At 26.8% G+C, this 22,027-nt stretch overlaps 2 protein-coding genes across 7 annotated transcripts in view; both read left to right on the top strand.

The window, feature by feature from the left end:
* LOC142226832 (uncharacterized) overlaps positions 1 to 22,027 on the top strand; it is a 73,221-nt gene that overhangs the window by 16,917 nt on the left and 34,277 nt on the right. The window contains exons 1-2 of one of the 6 annotated variants that reach the window (XM_075297063.1): positions 12,747 to 12,977; positions 13,069 to 13,265. The exons of 1 other annotated variant lie outside the window; for it this stretch is intronic. In XM_075297063.1, the coding sequence (XP_075153178.1) occupies positions 13,264 to 13,265 (2 nt within the window). In that variant the 5' untranslated portion in view covers positions 12,747 to 12,977; positions 13,069 to 13,263. Of the gene's footprint in view, positions 1 to 12,746; positions 13,266 to 22,027 lie in introns of those variants that run through there. 4 more of the 6 variants (XM_075297062.1, XM_075297060.1, XM_075297064.1 and 1 more) reach the window with 4 other exon arrangements.
* LOC142226828 (uncharacterized) lies at positions 7,435 to 8,932 on the top strand. The gene has a single exon (XM_075297056.1). It carries the CDS (start codon positions 7,596 to 7,598, stop codon positions 8,910 to 8,912), a length of 1,317 nt encoding a protein of 438 aa, XP_075153171.1. The 5' UTR covers positions 7,435 to 7,595; the 3' UTR covers positions 8,913 to 8,932.

A 22,027-nucleotide genomic window follows, 5' to 3' on the forward strand; every position in this document is an offset into this window, starting at 1 on the left:
ATTTCTATAGAAATTTTGTCAAAATTTCATTTCTATTGAAAATTTTGCCAACATTTTATTTCTATAAAAAATTTTGTCAAAATTTTATTCCTATAGAAAATGTTGTCGAAATTTTATTCCTATAGAAAATTTTGTCCAAATATTATTTCTATAGAAAATATTGACAAAATTTTATTTCTATAGAACATTTTATCACAATTTTATTTATATAGAAAATTTTGTCAAAATTTTATTTATATAGAAAATTTTGTCAAAATTTTATTTATATAGAAAATTTTGTCAAAATTTTATATATATAGACAATTCTGTCAAAATTTTATTTCTATAGAAATTTTGTCAAAATTGTATTTCTATTGAAAATTTTGCCAACATTTTATTTCTATAAAAAATTTTGTCAAAAATTTATTTCTATAGAAAATTTTATTTTTATAGAAAATTTTGTCAAAATTTTATTTCTATAGAAAATTTAGTCAAAATTTTATTTCAATAGAAAATTTTGTCAAAATTTTATTTGTATAGAAAATTTTGTCAAAATTTTATTTGTATAGAAAATTTTGTCAAAATTTTATTTGTATAGAAAATTTTGTCAAAATTTTATTTCTATAGCAAATTTTGTAACAATTTTACTTCTATAGAAAATTTTGTCAACATTCTATTTCTATACAAAATTTTGTCCAAATTTTGTTTCTATAGAACATTTTGTCAAAATTTTATTTCTATAGAAAATATTGTCAAAATTTTATTCCTATAGAAAATGTTGTCCAAATTTTTTTCCTATAGAAAATTTTGTCCAAATATTATTTCTATAGAAAATATTGACAAAATTTTATTTCCATAGAAAATTTTGTTAAAAATTTATTTCAATAGAAAATTTTGTCAAAATTTTATTTCAATAGAAAATTTTGTCAAAATTTTATTTATATAGAAAATTTTGTCAAAATTTTATTTATATAGACAATTCTGTCAAAATTTTATTTCTATAGAAAATTTTGTCAAAATTTTATTTCTATAGTAATTTTGTCAAAATTTCATTTCTATTGAAAATTTTGCCAACATTTTATTTCTATAAAAAATTTTGTCAAAATTTTATTCCTATAGAAAATGTTGTCCAAATTCTATTCCTATAGAAAATTTTGTCCAAATATTATTTCTATAGAAAATATTGACAAAATTTTATTTCTATAGAAAATTTTGTCACAATTTTATTTATATAGAAAATTTTGTCAAAATTTTATTTATATAGAAAATTTTGTCAAAATTTTATATATATAGACAATTCTGTCAAATTCTGTTTAAATTTTATTTAGAAAATTTTATTTCTATAGAAATTTTGTCAAAATTTTATTTCTATAGAAATTTTGTCAAAATTGTATTTCTATTGAAAATTTTGCCAACATTTTATTTCTATAAAAAATTTTGTCAAAAATTTATTTCTATAGAAAATTTTATTTTTATAGAAAATTTTGTCAAAATTTTATTTCTATAGAAAATTTTGTCAAAATTTTATTTCAATAGAAAATTTTGTCAAAATTTTATTTCAATAGAAAATTTTGTCAAAATTTTATGTATATAGAAAATTTTGTCAAAATTTTATTTATATAGACAATTCTGTCAAAATTTTATTTCTATAGAAAATTTTGTCAAAATTTTATTTCTATAGAAATTTTCTCAAAATTTCATTACTATTGAAAATTTTGCCAACATTTTATTTCTATAAAAAATTTTGTCAAAATTTTATTCCTATAGAAAATGTTGTCCAAATTTTATTCCTATAGAAAATTTTGTCCAAATATTATTTCTATATAAAATTTTGTCAAATATTTATTTCTATAGAAAATTTTGTCAAATATTTATTTCTGTAGAAAATTTTATCAAAATTTTATTTCGTTCTTGTCAAAATTTTTATAGAAAATTTTATCAAAATTTTATTTCTATAGAAAATTGTTGTGATATATACACCTGCAATCGATATTCTTGTTTTTTGTTTGAAATTAACTTTTGTAAAAATCAAAACAGGCGTAGAATTGTTTGCTTGAAAAAGAAAAAAAAATATATATATATATTAATTTTTAATTTTCCGGACTGTGAAAAACTTTATCCAAATAAAGTTCTAATTTTATTTACTAAAAGTTGCCTATCCCGTGTCCTTCTATAAGAGGTTATGGGCGATACAAAAGAAGTTCATGGGATTCCCCAGTTTAATGGCCAGGGATTTGATGATTGGCAATTTAGAGTAAAAATTCATTTGGATTCTCTAGATCTGTTGGAAGTTCTCACCGGCAATCCTCCAGATGAAGAGGCCAAATTAAGAGAGTTCAAGAAGAAAGACAAAAAGGCTATGGATAAAATAGTGAGTTTCTTACATGCGGATTGCATTAGTTTTGTGCGTGAAAAAGCAAGCGCAAAGGGTATGTGGGAAAGCCTGCAATCTGTATTTGCTAAGAAGTCCGTTGGAAATCAAGTTCTTATCAGAAAACAATTGGCAAAGATGAGAATGAACGAAGGGGACTCTATCGTAAGTCACGTAATGTCATTTGAAAATTTAATTCGAAAGCTGAAGTTGTCCGGCGCTTGTGTGGAAGAAAGCGACATCCTTGCTCAATTGTTTTTGACCCTGCCCGAAAAATATGATCCCCTGGTGACCGCTTTACAAAGCGTAGATAATGAACAACTGACATTCAATATGGTGAAGGAGAGGCTAATTTCCGAAGAAGCCAAGTTTTTGGATCGTGATGAAGCTGATATGGAAGGTAAAACCGCACTTTCAAGTAAGAAGAAGCCCATTCCGAATACAAAGAAGCGATTTAATGGCAAATGCTTTAAGTGCAATAAGTTTGGACACCAGGCTAAGGATTGCTGGCAGCGAGATGCTCGTTCTGCCAAAACAACTAAGAATTCTGTCTCATTTATGGCATTCAGAAATCAAGTTAGGGCGCAGAATTCCGAAATAATATTCAAACTTGATTCTGGTGCTAGCGACCACATTGCAAAAGATAAGCAGATATTCAGCACAATGGCCAGTCTAGAAAATCCAGTGGAAATCAATGTTGCCAAGGACAGCGAGTCAATTACAGCTCAAAAAATTGGAAATGTCGAGGGCATAAGTAATAAAGGCGTAGAAATTCTAATGAAGGATGTACTTTATGCCCCAGCTTTGAGAGACAATTTGTTATCAGTAAGGAAGCTGACCAAGTCAGGACTTAAGGTAAACTTTTACAAAAATAAGGCAGTTATTTTGAAAGATAGCAAAGAGATAGCCACAGCATACCTACGAGGAAATCTTTATGAACTAATATTGAAATATAAAAGCCATAGTGCTCTTGCATGTAATCAAAGCAATGTTGAGTTGTGGCATAAAAGGCTTGGACACATTGGAACATCAGGTATGAAAATCATATTACAGCAAAAATTGATTAAAGAAAATGTAAAGCCAGACCTTATGGGTTTTTGCGATGTTTGTGCCGAGGCTAAACAATGTCGGGAGCCATTTGAGGGAAAGAGACCTAAAACAACTCGTTTACTTGAAAGAATTCATTCTGATGTTTGTGGGCCAATAACTCCCATTGCCTCAGATGGTTCAAAGTATTTCGTCTCATTTATAGACGATTTCAGTCATTTTGCTATGATTTATTGTATAAAGAAAAAGTCCGACGTCTTCACTAAATTTAAAGAATATGAAGCCACTGTCACAGCAATGTTTCCAAAGTCAAAGATTTCAAAGCTTAGAATAGACCAAGGTACCGAGTATTTATCAAAAGCTCAAAAGGATTGGTATAAATCGAAAGGAATACAAATAGAATACACAATGGCATATACGCCCCAGCAGAATGGAGTGTCTGAGAGGTTTAACAGAACCGTCACGGAGAAGTTAAGAGCCATGCTTCTCGAAAGCGGAGTTCCGAAATTTCTTTGGAACGAAGCGGCACTTGCTGCAGTTTACATAATCAACAGAATACCAACTTCGGCTTTAAAAGAAATGGTTACACCAGCAGAAAAATGGTATGGAACAAAGCCCGATTATGAAAAATTAAAGGTATTTGGTTCGAAAGCATTCGCTTGGATTTCGGATAAATGTCGAAAGAAACTTGATCCTAAAAGCAAGAAAACTGTATTTATCGGCTATGCACCGAATGGATACCGGTTGTGGGACATGGGAAGTAGAAAGGTAATTTTAGCTAGAGATGTTAAATTCGACGAGGGTAGCTTCCCATATAAAAATCTTTCCGAGAAATCAAATGACATAAAAGTAATTTCGTGCATCCACGAGCAAGAGGGGGAAGACAATAGTGATGCTCTGGATGCCGAAGAAGAAGAACCTGAAAACAAAACCCCTCAAGTTGAACCCAGCCCAAATAGTCCCCTATCTGATGAAGAAGACAGTGAACACTTATCAGAAGACGAAGATAACCCAAATATACAAAGGAATAATAGCGGAAGAATCCGTCGACTGCCAACAAGATTCATAGATTTTATTACCGGACATGAGGCAAATGTCGTACAAAATAGTGTTCCAGAAAATTTTCAAGAAATCTTCAACAGAGACGACACTGAAAATTGGTTGCACGCTATTGATGATGAACTCCATTCTATGAAAAAGAACCATGTTTGGGATTTCGTTAAAAAACCTGATGGGCAAAGGCTTTTAAAAACAAGATGGGTGTTCAAGATCAAAGAAGACAGAAACGGCAATCCAACAAAATACAAAGCGAGGTTAGTAGCAAAAGGATTCCTTCAGAAACATGGCATTGACTATCTGGAAACTTTTGCCCCAGTTGCAAAACTAACAACAGTCAGAATTGCTTTAGCTATTGGGATTCATCATGGCTATTACTTTCATCAACTTGATGTTAAAACCGCCTTTTTGTATGGAGATTTGAAGGAAGACATTTACATAGAAATTCCAGAGGGTGTCAAAAGTGATCCGGGACTTGCATGCAAACTAGTAAAATCTTTGTATGGGCTAAAGCAAGCTCCCAAATGCTGGAATGAAAAGTTCAACCTATTTCTGCTATCTTTGGGTTTTTCAAGATCTAGACACGATTATTGCCTTTATTTTAAGATCGATAACAAGAAAACGAACGTTATTATTCTTATAATATACGTTGACGATGTATTAGTAGTTGGCAATAATCAAAATGTAATAATGGACTTGAAGAAGCAACTTTCTAAAAATTTCGAAATGTCAGACTGCGGCCCATTGAAGCATTTTCTTGGCATGGGATTGGACTTATGTGATGGAAACCTAAGTATATCACAAGAAGCAAGTATTTCCAAAATTTTGAATAAATTTGGAATGGTTGAATGCAATCCAGTAAAATCCCCAATGGAGAAAGGTTTACAATTGAATAGAAATGATTCTAAAAATAACCCAAATTTACCTTATCGTCAACTATTGGGGAGTTTAATGTATATCATGCTATGTTCCAGACCTGACATATGTTACCATGTGGGTTACTTGGGCCGTTTTCAAGATAATCCTAGCGAGGTCCACTGGCAACACCTTAAACGTGTTCTACGTTATTTGAAAGGAACAATGGGCATGAAACTGAATTTTAACAAAACGTCCGAAGAACCAATAATTGGATATGCAGATGCTGACTGGGCAACAGATTTGTCAGACAGAAAATCTGTAAGCGGCTTTTTGTTTAAAGTGTATGGCTGCACGGTATCATGGTGTAGTAAGAAGCAACAAACAGTGGCAACTTCTTCCTCGGAAGCAGAATATATAGCATTAAGCTTAGCTACCACTGAAGCACTATGGATACGAGGTATAATGGAAGATTTGAAGGAAATCTGTGATTATCCTGTAAAGATTTTTGAAGACAATAAAGGATGCATTGGGATGGCCAATAACCTTGAAAGCAAAAGAGCAAAACATATTGACATCAAGCATCATTTCGTTAGAGACAACATTGCCAAAGGAAAAATAGCTGTAGAACATATAAGAACAGAAGATCAAATAGCTGACTTGTTCACCAAATCATTGGATACCAACAAATTTATGAAGTTGCGTCATGCCACCGGAATAATCGATTGAGAGGGGGTGTTGTGATATATACACCTGCAATCGATATTCTTGTTTTTTGTTTGAAATTAACTTTTGTAAAAATCAAAACAGGCGTAGAATTGTTTGCTTGAAAAAAAAAAAAATATATATATATATATATTAATTTTTAATTTTCCGGACTGTGAAAAACTTTATCCAAATAAAGTTCTAATTTTATTTACTAAAAGTTGCCTATCCCGTGTCCTTCTATAAGAAAAATTTTGTCAAAATTTTATTTCTATAGAAAATTTTGTCAACATTTTATTTCTATAGAATTTTGTTATAATTTTATTTATATAGACAATTCTGTCAACATATTAATTTTTTTATCAAAAATTAATTTCTATGAAAACTTTTATTTCTATAGAAAATTTTGTCAATATTTTATTTCTATAGAAAATTTTGTTAAAATTTTATTTCTATAGAAAAATTTGTTAAAATTTTATTTCTATAGAAAATGTTGTCAAAATTTTATTTATATAGACAATTCTGTCAAAATTTTATTTCTATTGAAAATTTTGTTAAAATTTTATTTGTATTGAAAATTTTGTTAACATTTTATTTCTAAAAAATTTTGTCAAAATTTAATTTCTATAAAAAATTTTGTCAAAATTTTATTTCTATAGAAAATTTTGTCCAAATTTTATTCCTATAGAAAATTTTGTCCAAATTTTATTCCTATAGAAAATTTTGTCCAAATATTATTTCTATAGAAAATATTGTCAAAGTTTCATTTCTATAAGAAACTTTGTCAAAACTTCATTTCAATAAGAAATTTTGTTAAAATTTCGTTTGTTTTCCTCCAATATTTCCAGTTTGTATATATTGAAATTTGGTTTCAGATTCCAAATCTGCAATTATGGACCCATATTATAAAAACTATGCCATTTTTTTGATTTTTTGTTTGCAAAATAATTCAACAATTTGATATCAAATAATACGGCTACACCTTCTTGAAATGGTAAATCATTACTTTTAGGAGATTATAGCGAAATACACCGGGTATGCTAGATCTCATGATAGGTTTTTGCTTGAGTATATTATCAGCGTTTTTAGTGTGACATTATATATAGAGAATAGCCTCTCCTTGTTGCATCCCCAACTTTCATACAGCAAATAATAAAAAGAAACGATTATAAATTTTGTAAGCAAAATGCTAAAATATAAAACTCACACAGGCAAATGTGGATATCAAAAAATCCAAAGTAGAATCACAAAGAAATGGGTATTCCATGTATCGCGTATGAATTCTCTAAAACAAATAGTGGCCTAGATTTATTTGTCATAGAATTAAGAAAATCATAAAAATGAGACTGGAAATGTAGAACATTTCACAAAAGTTTTTTTTTTTTTTTTGATTTGTTTTTATATCGGCAAATGTGCCTATAACAACACCAAGTTTCTTATCTAACCAAGAATTAGGGGGAGCTCAACTAGCACGTTGCTAGATGTTAAGGAACCAACATTTCAAGATCATTGTCATTCAATCTGAAACACAGTTGAGATAAAGTTGTGCCCAGAAACTTTAAAGGAAGAAAATCGTGAAATAATGGCCACAGCTATAGAATTAACCCATAACGAAGTCCAAGGACTTTGTCAAAAATATTTAAGTCTCAATCATTCGCCAGAGTCCATAGCAGCTGAGAATAATTTCAATTTACGTGTAATACGTTATAAACTCAATCCCATATCGGATAGCCCTTCAGGGTTTTTGGGTCTACATCGTTTCCTGGTGGTAGATGTCCACATTGAGAAGGAGGGCCGAATAGAGATCAATAAAATTCGTTTCTTTACTAAGGCGGCTCCAGCCGAAATAGCGTCTCGTATGGAATACATAGAAGAGTTTGGAGTTTTCAAAAAGGAGATTATAGTCTATCGTGATGTGTTACCACGCCTCCAGAATATATTCCCGGGAGTGGCTCCCAAGTGTTACTATGCCGATAATAATTTACTGGTCTTTGAAGATCTTCAACATATGGGCTATCGTATGGGAGCAGACCGGGATGGTCTCTTGGATTACAAACACTTACAATGTGCTGTGAAATCTTTGGCAGCTTTACATGCTGCCTCCTTGGTTTTGGAAATTCGTGAAGGCTGTAAGATGAATGAACTATTTCCCCAAGCTATAGTGGAGAATGCTTATCCCCGCTTACCTTTGCCACCACAACATGTCCGTTATCAGAATTTCGCAAATGGTGTCCAGGTTTTTGGGGAACTAATCAAACAGATACCCAAGTATAGCCAAGATCAACTGGATTATATTCTCCCCAAGCTTCTACCAAAAATGGAAATAATTTTCAAATTAGCTCAAACGTCTGATCGTTATTGTAATGTCTTCTCTCATGCTGATCTATGGGCTAATAATTTTATGTTTTCCTATTCGCAGAATGGAGAACATCCCACACAATGCCGTTTTGTGGATTTCCAATTGGCCCGTTATGCTCCTCCCATGTTGGATTTGATAACCATTCTTACCATCCCAACCACTAGGGAATTTCGTTCGAAACATTTAAAGGATTTACTGCAGGACTATTATCGTTTCATGGCAGATTATCTATCGAGTGAAGAACTTTTAATTGAGAACTACTTGAGTTCGAAAGAATTTTGGCAGACGTTTGAAGAGTTTCGAATTTGTGGTCTTATTGAAAGTTGTCTATTTTCCCATTTGACAATTTTACCTTCATCTTTAACACAGAGTTTGACCGCCACAGCAGATGGTTTCAGTGATTTCTTCAATCGCAAACGTGTAGAACTTTGTTTAGCTGCTTTCCACAGTGATCAAATGTATCGTGATAGACTCACCGATATGTTAGAAGATTTTGTCGATAATTATATCTTAAAAACTATGGACAATAAAAATGATTGAAGAAAAAAAAACCAAAAAAATATATTTATTCCAAAACAGAAACATATTTTTGTCTTTGTCAAAATTTTATTTCTATAGAAAATTCTGTTAAAATATTATTTCTATAGAAAATATTGTCAAGACTTTATTTCCATAAAAAATTTTGTCAAAATATTATTTCTTTAGAAAATTTTTTCAAAATTTTAGTTTTCTATAGAAAATTTTGTCAAAATTTTGTTTCTATAGAAAATTTTGTCAAAATTTAATTTCTATAGAAAATTTTGTCAAAATATTATTTCTATAGAAAATATGAAGAAAATTTTGTCAAATTTTATTTCTATAGAAAATTTTGTCAAAAATTTTATATCTATAGAAAGTTTTATCACAATTTTATTTCTATAGAAAATTCTGTCAAAATTTTAATTCTATAGAAAATGTTGTCAACATTTTATTTCTATAGAAAATTTTGTCAAAATTTCATTTCTATAGAAACGTTTCTCAACATGTTATTTCTATAGCAAATTCTGTCAAAAGTTTAGTTTAATAGAAAATGTTGCAAAAAAATTTAATTTCTATAGAAAATTTTGTCAAAATTTTGTTTCTATAGAAAATTTTGTCAAAATTTCATTTCTATAGAAAATTTTGTCAAAATTTTATTTCTATAGAAAATTTTGTCAAAATTTCATTTCTATAGAAACTTTTGTCAACATGTTATTTCTATAGAAAATTCTGTCAAAATTTTAATTCTATAGAAAATTTTGTCAAAATTTTATTTCTATAGAAAATTTTGAAAACATTTTATTTCTATAGAAAATGTTGTCAAAATTTTTTTTTTGGAAAATTTTGTCAGTATTTTATTTCTATACAAAATTTTGTTAAAATTTTATTTCTATAGAAAATTTATTTCTATAGGAAATTTTGTCAAAATTTTATCCCTAAAAAGATTAAAAATTTTATTTCCATAGAAAATTTTGTCAACATTTCATTTCTATAGAAAATTTTGTCAAATTTTTATTTCTATAGAAAATTTTGTCACAATTTTATTTCTATAGAAAATGTTGTCAAAATTTTATATCTATAGAAAATTTTGTCACAATTTTATTTCTATAGAAAAATTTGTCACAATTTTATTTCTATAGAAAAATTTGTCAAAATTGTATTTCTATAAAAATTTTGTCACAATTTTATTTCTATAGAAAATTTTGTCAAAATTTTATTTCCATAGAAAATTTTGTCAAAATTTTATTTCTATAGAAAATTTTGTCAAAATTTTATTTCTATAGAAAATTTTGTCAAAATTTTATTTCTATAGTAAATTTTGTCACAATTTTATTTCTATAGAAAATTTTGTCACAATTTTATTTCTATAGAAAATTTTGTCAAAATTTTATTTGTATAGAGAATTTTGTCAAAATTTTATTTCTATAAAACATTTTGTCGAAATTTTATTTCTATCGAAAATATTCTCAAATTTTTACTACTATAGAAAGTTTTATCACAATTTTATTTCTATAGAAAATTTTGTCAAAATTTTATTTCTATAGAAAATTTTGTCAACATTTTATTTCTGTAGAAAATTTTGTCTAAATTTTATTTCTATAGAAAAATCTGTCAAAATTTTAATTCTATTGAAAATATGATGAAAATTTTGTCGAATTTTATTTCTATAGAAAATTTTGTCAACATTTTATTTCTATAGAATATTTTGTCTAAATTTTATTTCTATAGAAAATTTTATCACAATTTTATTTCTATAGAAAATTCTGTCAAAATTTTACTTCTATAGAAAATTTTATCACAATTTTCTTTCTATAGAAAATTTTATCAAAATTTTATTTCTATAGAAAATTTTGTCAAAATTTTATTTCTATAGAAAATATTGTCAAAGTTTCATTTCTATAGAAAATTTTGTAAAAAAAATTATTTCTATAGAAAATGTTGCAATATTTAATTTCTATAGAAAACTTTGTCAAAATTTTATTTCTATAAAAAATTTTATCACATATTTTTTTTCTATAGAAAATTTTATCAAAATTTTATTGCTATAGAAAATTTGCTCAAAATTTTATTTCTATGGAAATTTTGTTAAAATTTTATTTCTATAGAAACTTTTGTCAAAATTTTATTTCTATAGAAAATTTTGTCAAAATCTTATTTCTATAGAATATTTTGTCAAAATTTTATTTCTATAAAAATTTTATCATTTTTTTGTTATTTCTATAGAAAATTTTGTCAAAATTTTGCTTATATAGAAAATCTTGTCAAAATTTTATTTCTATAAAAATTTTGTTTCTATAGAAAATTTTGTCAAAATTTTATTTATGGTGAAAATGTTGTCAAAAGTTTATTTCTATAGAAAATTTTTGCAAAATTTTATTTCTATAGAAAATTTTGTCAAAATTTTATTTCTATAGAAAATTTTGTCAAAATTTTATTTCTATAGAAAATTTTTTCAAAATTTTATTTCTATAAAAAATTTTGTGAAAATTTTATTTCTATAGAAAATTTTGTGAAAATTATATTTCTATAGAATATTTTGTCAAAATTTTATTTCTATATAAAATTTCGTCAATATTTTATTTCTATACAAAATTTTTTATTTCTATAGAAAATGTTGTCAAAATTTTATTTCCATAGAAAATGCTATAGAAAATGTTGGCAAAATTTTATTTCTTTAGAAAAGTTTGTCAAAATTTTATTTCTGCAAAAATTTTTGACAAAATTTTGTTTCTATATAAAATTTTGTCAAAATTTTAATTCTATAGAAAATTTTGTCAAAATTTTATTTCTATAGAAAATTTTCTCAAAATTTTATTTCTATAGTAAATTTTCTCACAATTTTACTTCTATAGAAAATTTTGTGAAAATTTTATTTCTATAGAATATTTTGTCAAAATTTTATTTCTATATAAAATTTTGTCAATATTTTATTTCTATACAAAATTTTTTATTTCTATAGAAAATGTTGTCAAAATTTTATTTCCATAGAAAATGCTATACAAAATGTTGGCAAAATTTTATTTCTTTAGAAAAGTTTGTCAAAATTTTATTTCTGCAAAAATTGACAAAATTTTGTTTCTATATAAAATTTTGTCAAAATTTTAATTCTATAGAAAATTTTGTCAAAATTTTATTTCTATAGAAAATTTTCTCAAAATTTTATTTCTATAGTAAATTTTCTCACAATTTTACTTCTATAGAAAATTTTGTCAAAATTTTATTTCTATAGAAAATTTGCTCAAAATTTTATTTCTATGGAAAATTTTTTCAACATTTTATTTCTTTAGAAAATTTTGTTTTAAATTAATTCTATAGAAAATTTTGTCAAAATTTTAATTCCATAGAAAATTTTGTCAATATTTTAATTCTGTAGAAAATTTTGTCAAAATTTTATTTCTATAGAAAATTTTGTGAAGATTTTATTTCAATAGAAAAATTTTCAAAATTTAATTTCTATAGGAAATTAGGAATGAGGAATTAAAGCGGGCCTAATATTGTTAAGAATCTGCTATTTGCGGCCGTAATAACCTTCATTTATTGATCGTGTTCGTTATCATTGATGTTGCCAACTTTAACTGATATCTTAAATCACTGCCATTTGGTTTATGTCCCTGCTAAAAACTACATAAGCAAAATTACCCCCAATTACTTTTGTGTTACTTTAGCTTTTTCCCAAGCTTCTTCATGCATTTCAACAGCTGATTTTACCTACTAACTTATTTCTTGTTATTTAACTTAAAAAAAAAAAAAAACAAATCTTGTTGTTGTTTACAAATGTGCGCATGTGCACCAACCAAAAGTATTTTAACCAAAAACGACAATCACATATTAACTTCCCTAGTTGCCACAATCGTGAGTGACGCCGGCGTAAATCGTGAAAATTTGGCTGGTTTTTACATTGAGCGAAAATCAAATTTGAAACAGTTGTTTATGAGACGCGTCCGTTAAAACTTCGCTAAAGCGCTTAAAACAATAAGAAAGAAAGATAAAAAATATAAATTATCAAACAAACACGGGAAAACATATAAACCAACGATTAATTAAAATAAATGAATTTTGTGTAAATTTGATGTAAATTAAAAACAAGTACCTTGGTTTATTGTTTTTGTTTTTCTCAATTACACACCCCCTGTTAGCTCACCCAGCCAACATTTGTTTTTGTTTTTTCTTGTTTCAGTTAAACGGATTTTGTCAGCAACAACAAATTTTATTTGTGTCTTTGTTTTTGTTGCACTAATAGTGTGTGGTTGTGTGCTTGAGTGAATCTTCTTCCCACCGAAATTTTGCAAAAAAAAAGTGTTTCAGGGAATTAAATTTATTTTTCATCTTTTGGAAATTCGTGTGAATACGTGTAATAACAACAACAACAAATATGTGAGTCTCAAAAATATTACCCAATTGCATTTATTTGAAAGTGTAATGGATTAATCAAAAGATGTGATGGGAATACAAACAGGAAATAAAATTTAATTAATACACATATATATGAAGATGTTTAAAGATTTAATTTATTATCCATGTAAATATATATATATATATGGAGTTTTTAATTAAGATTAATAAGAACTTATTGAAAATTGTATCGTGATAACTACCTAATACGCTACAAAAAAATGGAAATTCGATTTGTTACACAATCTATGTAAAAAGTATACAAAATAACAAGTATATACGGCCAGGCCGAAGCTTATGTACCCTCCACCATGGCTTGCGTAGAAACTTCTACTAAAGATTGTCATCCACAATCGAATTACTTGGTTTGCGGTACAACTTGCCGATGGCAAGGTATCTTAAAACTTCATAACATCGTCTTCTAAATTGTAAGTTAGTCCAAACGGGGTATAAGGCCGATTCAATACGTATATAATTCAGTTTGACAAAATGTTCTATATAAATTTTCTATAGAAATTCTCTCTACCCGTCTCTCTAACAACCATGCAAAAATTGGACCATATCGGTCCATAATTATATATAGCCCCCATATAAACCGATCCTCAGATTTGACCTCCGGAGCCTCTTGAAGGAGCAAATTTCATCCGATCCAGTTGAAATTTGGTACGTGTTGTTAGTATATGGTCTCTAACACCCACGCAAGAATTGGTCCATATCGGTCCAATATTATATATGGCCCCCATAAAAACCGATCCCCAGATTTGACCCACGGAGCCTCTTGGAGGAGCAAATTTCGTCCAATTCGTTTGAAATTTGATACATTGCGCTAGTATATGGTCGCTAACAACCATGCAAAAATTTGTCCATATCGGTCTATAGTATATATAGCCGATCCCTAATCACACAAAAATTGGCCCATATCGCCAAGAATAATCTCCCAAAATTTTATTTCTATAGAAAATGTTGTCAAAATTTTATTTCTATAGAAAATTTTTTCAGAATTTTATTTCTATAAAAATTTTGTCAAAATTTTATTTCTTTAGAAAATTTTGTCAAACTTTTATTTCTATAGAAAATTTTTTCAAAATTTTGTTTCTATAGAAAATTTTGTTAAAATTTATTTCTATAGAAAATTTTGTCAAAATTTTATTTCATTCGTTTTGTTTTGTTATTGTTGGTTTTGTTCTTTAAGCATTGTTGTTGTTTTTTTATTTCAGCTTAAAACCATGCATTGACTAAACTAAAAGTGTAGCTTAACCAACCGAGGAAAAGAATGTTTGTCAAATTTATTTGGGCAAAGCCCTATAGACTGCAAGATGGTTGGATGGACGCACGTTTCGGAATTACCACATTCCTCATCAGCATCCTCTACTTGCAGCAAAACTATCAACCAATTATCAGAATAAATTCAGGCAGTTCATTAAACCTAACAATGAACCACACTTGAACCTTCCGAAAAAAGGTTTTGCATGATAGCCGGCTTATGCCGAAATAAATTCGTACCCTTTTTCGGGAGGTTCGAGTGTAGTTCACTTTGGGTTGAGTGAATTACCCGAATTTATGCTGATAATTGGTTGATAGTTTTGCTGCAAGTAGAGGATGCTGATGAGGAATATGGTAATTCCGAAACAGCTGTACATCCAACCATCTTGCAGTCTATAGGGCTTTGCCCAAATAAATTTTACAAGTATACTTTTCCTCAATGCATGGCTTTAAGCTGAGATTAAAAACAACAATAACGATTGAAGAGAAGCCAACAATAACAAAAAAAATTTTATTTCTATAGAAAATTTTGTCAAAATTTTATTTCTATAAAAATTTTGTCAAAATTTTATTTCTTTACAAAATTTTGTCAAAATTTTATTTCTTTAAAAAATTTTGTCACAATTTTATTTCCATAGAAAACTTTGTCAAAATTTTATTTATATAGAAAATTTTGTCAAAATGTTATTTCTATAGAAAATTTGGTCAAAATTTTATTTCTATAGAAAATTTGGTCAACATTTTATTTCTATAGAAAATTTTGTCAAAATTTTATTTCTATAGAAAATTTTGTTAAAATTTTATTTCTATAGAAAATTTTGTCAAAATTTTATTTCTATAAAAATTTTGTCAACATTTTATTTCCATAGAAAATTTTGTCAAAATTTTATTTCTATAGAAAATTTTGTCAAAATTTTATTTCTATAGAAATTAAATTTTCTATAGAAATAAAATGTTGGTAGAGGAATTTTGGCTCGAGGGGCAACCATGATTATGAACCGATATGGACCAATTTTTGTGTGATTGGGGATCGGCTAAATATGTTATATAACTATAGACCGAAATGGACCAATTTTGGCATGTTTGTTAGCGGTCAAATACTAACGTTCCCAATTTCAACCGGATCAGATGAATTTTGCTCCTCCAAGAGATTCCGGAGGTCAAATCTGGGGAACGGTTTATGTGGGGGCTATATATAATTATCGACCGATATGGACCAATTGTTGCATGGTTGTTAGAGATCATATACAAACACCACGTACCAAATTTCAACCGAATCGGAAGAATTTTGCTCCTCCAAGAGGTTTCGGAGGTCAAATATGGGAATCGATTTATATGGGAGCTTTATATAATTATTGACCGATATGGATCAATTTTTGCATGGTTGTTAGATGCCATATATTTAAACCTCGTACCAAATTTCAAGCGGATCGCATGAAATTTGCTTCTCTAAGAGGATCCGCAAGCCAAATTTGGGGGTCGCTTTATATGGGGACTATAAGTGAAAGTGGTTCAATATGGCCCATTTGCAATACCATCCGGTCTACATCAATAACAAGTATTTATGTCAAGTTTCAAGTCGATTGTTTGTTTCGTTCGAAAGTTAGCGTTATTTCAACAGACGGACGGACGGACATGGTTAGATCGACTCAGAATTTAACCAAGACCCCGAAGCAAGTTTCATCCGTTTAAAATTTGGTACGTGGTGTTAGTACATGGTCTCTAACAACCATGCAAAAATTGGACCACATTGGTCCATAATTATATATAGCCCCCATATAAACCGATCCTCAGATTTGACCTCCGGAGCCTCTTGAACACATTTCATCCGATCCCGTTGAAATTTGGTATGTGGTGTTCGTCCAATTCGTGGCAAATTTCGTCCAATTCGGTTGAAATTTGATACATTGCGCTAGTATATGGTCGCTAACAACCATGTCAAAATTTCACACAAAAATTGGCCCATATCGCCAAAAATAATCTACCAAAATTTTATTTCTATAGAAAATTTTGTCAAAATTTTGTTTCTATAGAACATTTTGTCAAAATTTTTTTTTTCTATAGAAAATTTTGCCAAAATTTTATTTCCATAAAAAATTTTGTCAAAATTATATTTCTATAAAAATTTTGTCAAAATTTTATTTCTATAGAAAATTTTGTCAAAATTTTATTTCTATAGAAAATTTTGTCAAAATTTTATTTCTATCGAAAATGTTATAAAAATTTTTTTTCTATAGAATATTTTGTCAAAATTTTATTTCTATAGAAAATCTTATCAAAATTTTATTTCCATAAAAAATTTTGTCAACATTTTATTTCTATAAAAATTTTATCAAAATTTTATTTCTATAGAAAGTTTTGTCAAAATTTTATTTCTATAGAAAATTTTGTCAAAATTTTATTTCTATAGAAAATTTTGTCAAAATTTTATTTCTGTAGAAAATTTTGTCAAAATTTTATTTCTTTACAAAATGTTGTCAAAATTTTATTTCTATAGAAAATTTTGTCAGAATTTTATTTCTAAAGAAAATTTGGTCAAAATTTTATTTCTATAGAAAATTTTGTCAAAATTTTATTTCTATAGAAAATTTTGTCAAAATTTTATTTCTATAGAAAATTTTGTTAAAATTTTATTTCTATAGAAAATTTTGTCAAAATTTTATTTCTATAAAAATTTTGTCAACATTTCATTTCCATAGAAAATTTTGCAAAATTTTATTTCTATAGAAAATTTTGTCAAAATTTTAATTCTATAGAAAATTTTGTCAAAATTTTATTTCTATAGAAAATGTTGTCAAAATTTTGTTTCTATAGAAAATTTTGTCAAATTTTTTTTCTATAAAAAATTTTGTTAAAATTTTATTTCTATAGAAAATTTTGCCTAACTGAATTATATACGTATTTAATCGGCCTTTTTTATATAATATATACCCCGTACTAATTTACAATTTTGAAGACGATGTTAAGAAGTTTTGAAGATACCTTGCCATCGGCAAGTGTTAATTCAATTGTGGATGACAGTCTTTAGTAGAAGTTTCTATGCAATCCATGGTGGAGGGTACATAAGATTCAGCCTGGCCGAACTTAGGGCCGTATATACTTATTTTATTTTTAAAGATTGTTAAAATTTAAATAAAATTCTTTATTATTTTTTATTTATTAAAATTTTTAATTTAAAAAATCCGTACTAGCCCTGTGATAGGTTCGCCAGTGGCAATTTGCAGTATTTTCCCATAGGACACTTCCTCGGAATCTCATTTTTACTGGGACGTAAATGAGCTTCCTAAAAAGTGATGTAGGCTATCAAAAACGTTTCCAATTGTCAAAATACTTATCACATTATATTCTGCAATCTTTAGTGCCAAAACAAAATTGCTGGCATGCAAGTCACATTTTTTTGCATAAAATTAAAAAATGACCATAACGCAAACCCCCTCTACTAAATAAGGTATCTATGGAATTTGTCTTCTTCAATAATATTTGATTTACGATAAATTAATGATTACAAAAAAACAATGAGGTAATAAAATAAGCTATTTACAAATAAAATATCTGCAAAAGGCACTAGACCTTCATTAAAATGCCGACTGGTCATGCCTTGCCCACAGACACCAACAAAAAAAAATGGAATCATGAAAAAATTCGATAAAAATTCATTTGATTTGCAATTTATTGAGAATCGTTAAATATGCCTAGCTGAGAAATAAATGAATAAGGAAAAGAAACAACATAAAAATGGCAAATGAAATATGGGCCAAAAATACAAGGGTCACCACCGAAGGGTGATGACCTCTTATAATTACTTTTAACTGCCGTTAACCATTGAAATTGAATTTAAATTTTTAAAATTTAATGATCGAACTGAAGTGCCTATAGAATATAAAAAAAGAGTGAATGGCGGTGATAACACTTTTGCTTTTCATGGGAAAAACACTTCCTCATGTGCGTAATCGGTAAATGTGGGTTACCTTTAATGGGTAATGAGTGTTAGCCAAGTTGTTGTTGGTGTTGGTAGATAAATTGCTAACTTACCGTAGAGTGAGTAAGGCTTCAAGCAATGTTGCGCATGCGTTTTGACCATCTACATACAGTCTTTGTAGTTTCTTGGACAAATAAATATGTGAAGTGCATTTGTAAGTGGTCTACAACTCTTGGCCGACTCTTTAACTAACTCTTCACTTGGATGATTTTGTGTGCGTTTCGCATTTGTTATTTCTTTCTTCCACAGTAGCGCCCCATTATCATCTGCATGTTTTACATGTATTAAAAAAAATACATAAATTTTTTTTTTTTTTGCCGAATGACCTTGAGGAAGCACCAACCATCCACCACAAATATTTTGATTTTCATCGTTATTGTTTTTAAACGGATCATCATTACCAGTAGTGTGGCATTAAAAAAACAAAGAAAAAAAGTACTTTACGTGTCTGCGAAACACACGAGTTTTTCGAAAGGAGGTCTAAATTACTGTAAAAAACAAACAAAAACTTTGGAATTGACCAGAATGAGGTATTGAGTCTTTGGCTAGCAAAGGGAGCCGAAAATTTATTGATGTGACTGCACTCTCATGGTTTTTGGTCAATCGATATACCACGTAGAATGTCTTAACCAATTGCATGCAATAAATTGAATTATTTCGATTGGAAATTCCCCCCACACATACTGAAATTGGAAACAGTAAACCTTAACCTTCAATAAAAAAAAATTGTGATCGAACAAAATTTATTTAACCAATAAAATGTGATTTATTTGAAATATACGAGTCCTAAACTGAACTATATACTTAAAATGTCATTGAGGCTTCAAGGTCAACTACACCTAAGGGGATAGGAATCACGTTTGCCACAGTTAATAGAATTCTATCAAAAATAGTAGATTACTGAAATTCTTGCTTTTATAATAAATTTTTCCAAATATTCTCCACCAACTTCAATTACTTTACTATACACGCAGAGAAGGAATATGATCACCGCAACCATGTTCCAAGAGAAAAATGTTACTTTTTCATGGAAAACAGGTAGCATGTTTGTCGAAACCATGTTCTTTTCTCGGAAATTATGTATCTTATTTCGGAAAGCATGTTATGTTTGACGAGACAAGAATATGTTTTCGACAAAAATGCTACATGGTCGCCGCGAAAAAGTAACATGGTGCTCTTGAAACATGTTTGAGGTGATCATATTCCTTCTCTGGGTGTAGAATATATTTTTTGAACGGATTTCTGTACAAAGAAATTAATATTGTTATAATTTGATATGATTTAATAAAAATACAGGTTATTAAAAAACAATAAAAAATAATAAAATATTTCTTTAAAAGAAAAACATTTTTCCTATACCAAACTCCAACTGCAAAATGAGAACTTTTTAAATTTGTTTGATTTTTTGTAGAACTAAAAAAAATTGTAAATTATTTTTAATTTCTGTGACAAGCGTTACAGGAATGCGCAGATGGGAATACGTTTATCGTGATCACGTTTGGTAAGCATGTAACAATTTCACCACAATCATGTTCGGCTAAGAAGGCACGGTAGCCACAGTTGCTAGAATTCTACCAAAAATGGTAGAATTCTTGATGTTTTGGTAGATTTTGCAAAACATTCCTCTACAACTAAGAGATACTTCAATTTTTTATACACATTTTTGAAAAATTTTCTATATAGAAATAAAATTTTTAGAAAATTTTCTATCGGAATAAAATTTTGTTAAATTTTTCTATAGAAATAAAATTTTGTGAAATTTTTCTATAGAGGAAAAATTTAAAAAAAGAATCTATAGAAATAAAATTTTAAGAAATTTTTCTATAAAAATATAATTTTGAGACAATTTTCCATACAAATAAAATTTTGAAATAATTTTTTATAAAAATAAAATTTTGAGAATATTTTCTGTAGAAGTAAAATGTTGACCAAAGTTAATATAGAAATAAAAAAATTTATGAAGAAATAAAATTTAAAAAAAAAATCTATAGAAATAAAATTGAGAAAATTTTCTATAGAAATCAAATTTTGAGAAAATTTTTTTGTAGAAATAAAACGTTGACCAAATTTTATATAGAAATAAAATTGAGAAAATTTTCTATAGAAATCAAATTTTGAGAAAATTTTTTGTAGAAATAAAACGTTGACCAAATTTTATATAGAAATAAAATTTTCAGAAAATTTTCTATAGAAATAAAATTTTGACAAAATGGTCTATAGCAGTTAAATTTTAACAAATTTTTTTTAAAAATAAAATTTTGACAAAGTTTTCTCTAGAAATAAAATTTTGACAAAATTTTCTATAGAAATAAAATTTTGACAAAATTTTCTAAAGGAATAAAATTTTGAAATAATTTTTTATAGAAAATTTTCTATAGAGATAAAAGGAATAAAATTTTTTTGTAGAAATAAAACGTTGACCAAATTTTATATAGAAATAAAATTGAGAAAATTTTCTATAGAAATCAAATTTTGAGAAAATTTTTTTAGAAATAAAACGTTGACCAAATTTTATATAGAAATAAAATTTTCAGAAAATTTTCTATAGAAACAAAATAAACCTTAAAAAAAATCTATAGAAATAAAATTGAGAAAATTTTCTATAAAAATCAAATTTTGAGAAAATTTTTTGTAGAAATAAAACGTTGACCACATTTTATATAGAAACAAAATTTTGAGAAAATTGTCTATATAATAAAATTTTACAATTTGATTTTGACAAAATTTTCTATAGAAATAAAATTTTAAGAACATTTCCTATAGACATACAATTTTGAAATATAAATGTATAGAAATAAAATTTTGAGAAAATTTTCTGTTGAAATAAGACTTTGACCACATTTTATATAGAAATAAAATTTTGAAAAAAAAAAAATATATATATATATATATATATATATATATATATATATATATATATATATATATATATATATATATATATATATATATATATATATATATATATATATATATATATATATAGAAATAGTATTTTAAGAAAATTTCCTATAGAAATAAAATTTTGACAAAATATTCTATAGAAATAAAATTTTGACAAAATTTCTAAAGGAATAAAATTTTGAAATAATTTTTTATAGAAAATTTTCTATAGAGATAAAAGGAATAAAATTGTGTAATAATTTTTTGTATAAATAAATTTTTTAAATAATAATTATTTTTGTATAAATAAAATTTTAAGAAAATATAACAATTTTCTTAAAATTTTGAAAAAAATATATATAAATAATATTTTAAGAAAATTTTCTAAAGGAATAAAATGTTCTACATAAATAATATTTTAAGAAAATTTTCTATAGAAATAAAATTTTAAGAACATTTCCTATAGGCATAAAATTTTGAAATATAAATGTATAGAAATAAAATTTTGAGAAAATTTTTTTGTAGAAATAAAACGTTGACCAAATTTTATATAGAAATAAAATTTTGAAAAAAAATATATATAGAAATAATATTTTAAGAAAATTTTCTATAGAAATAA

This window comes from Haematobia irritans, chromosome 2 (assembly GCF_050003625.1).
Source record: "Haematobia irritans isolate KBUSLIRL chromosome 2, ASM5000362v1, whole genome shotgun sequence".
Classification (NCBI taxonomy): domain Eukaryota; kingdom Metazoa; phylum Arthropoda; class Insecta; order Diptera; family Muscidae; genus Haematobia; species Haematobia irritans.

Excerpts from the sequence above, each read along its gene's own strand:
- LOC142226828 (XM_075297056.1), top strand. The coding sequence starts at position 7,596 with ATGGCCACAGCTATAGAATTAACCCATAACGAAGTCCAAGGACTTTGT.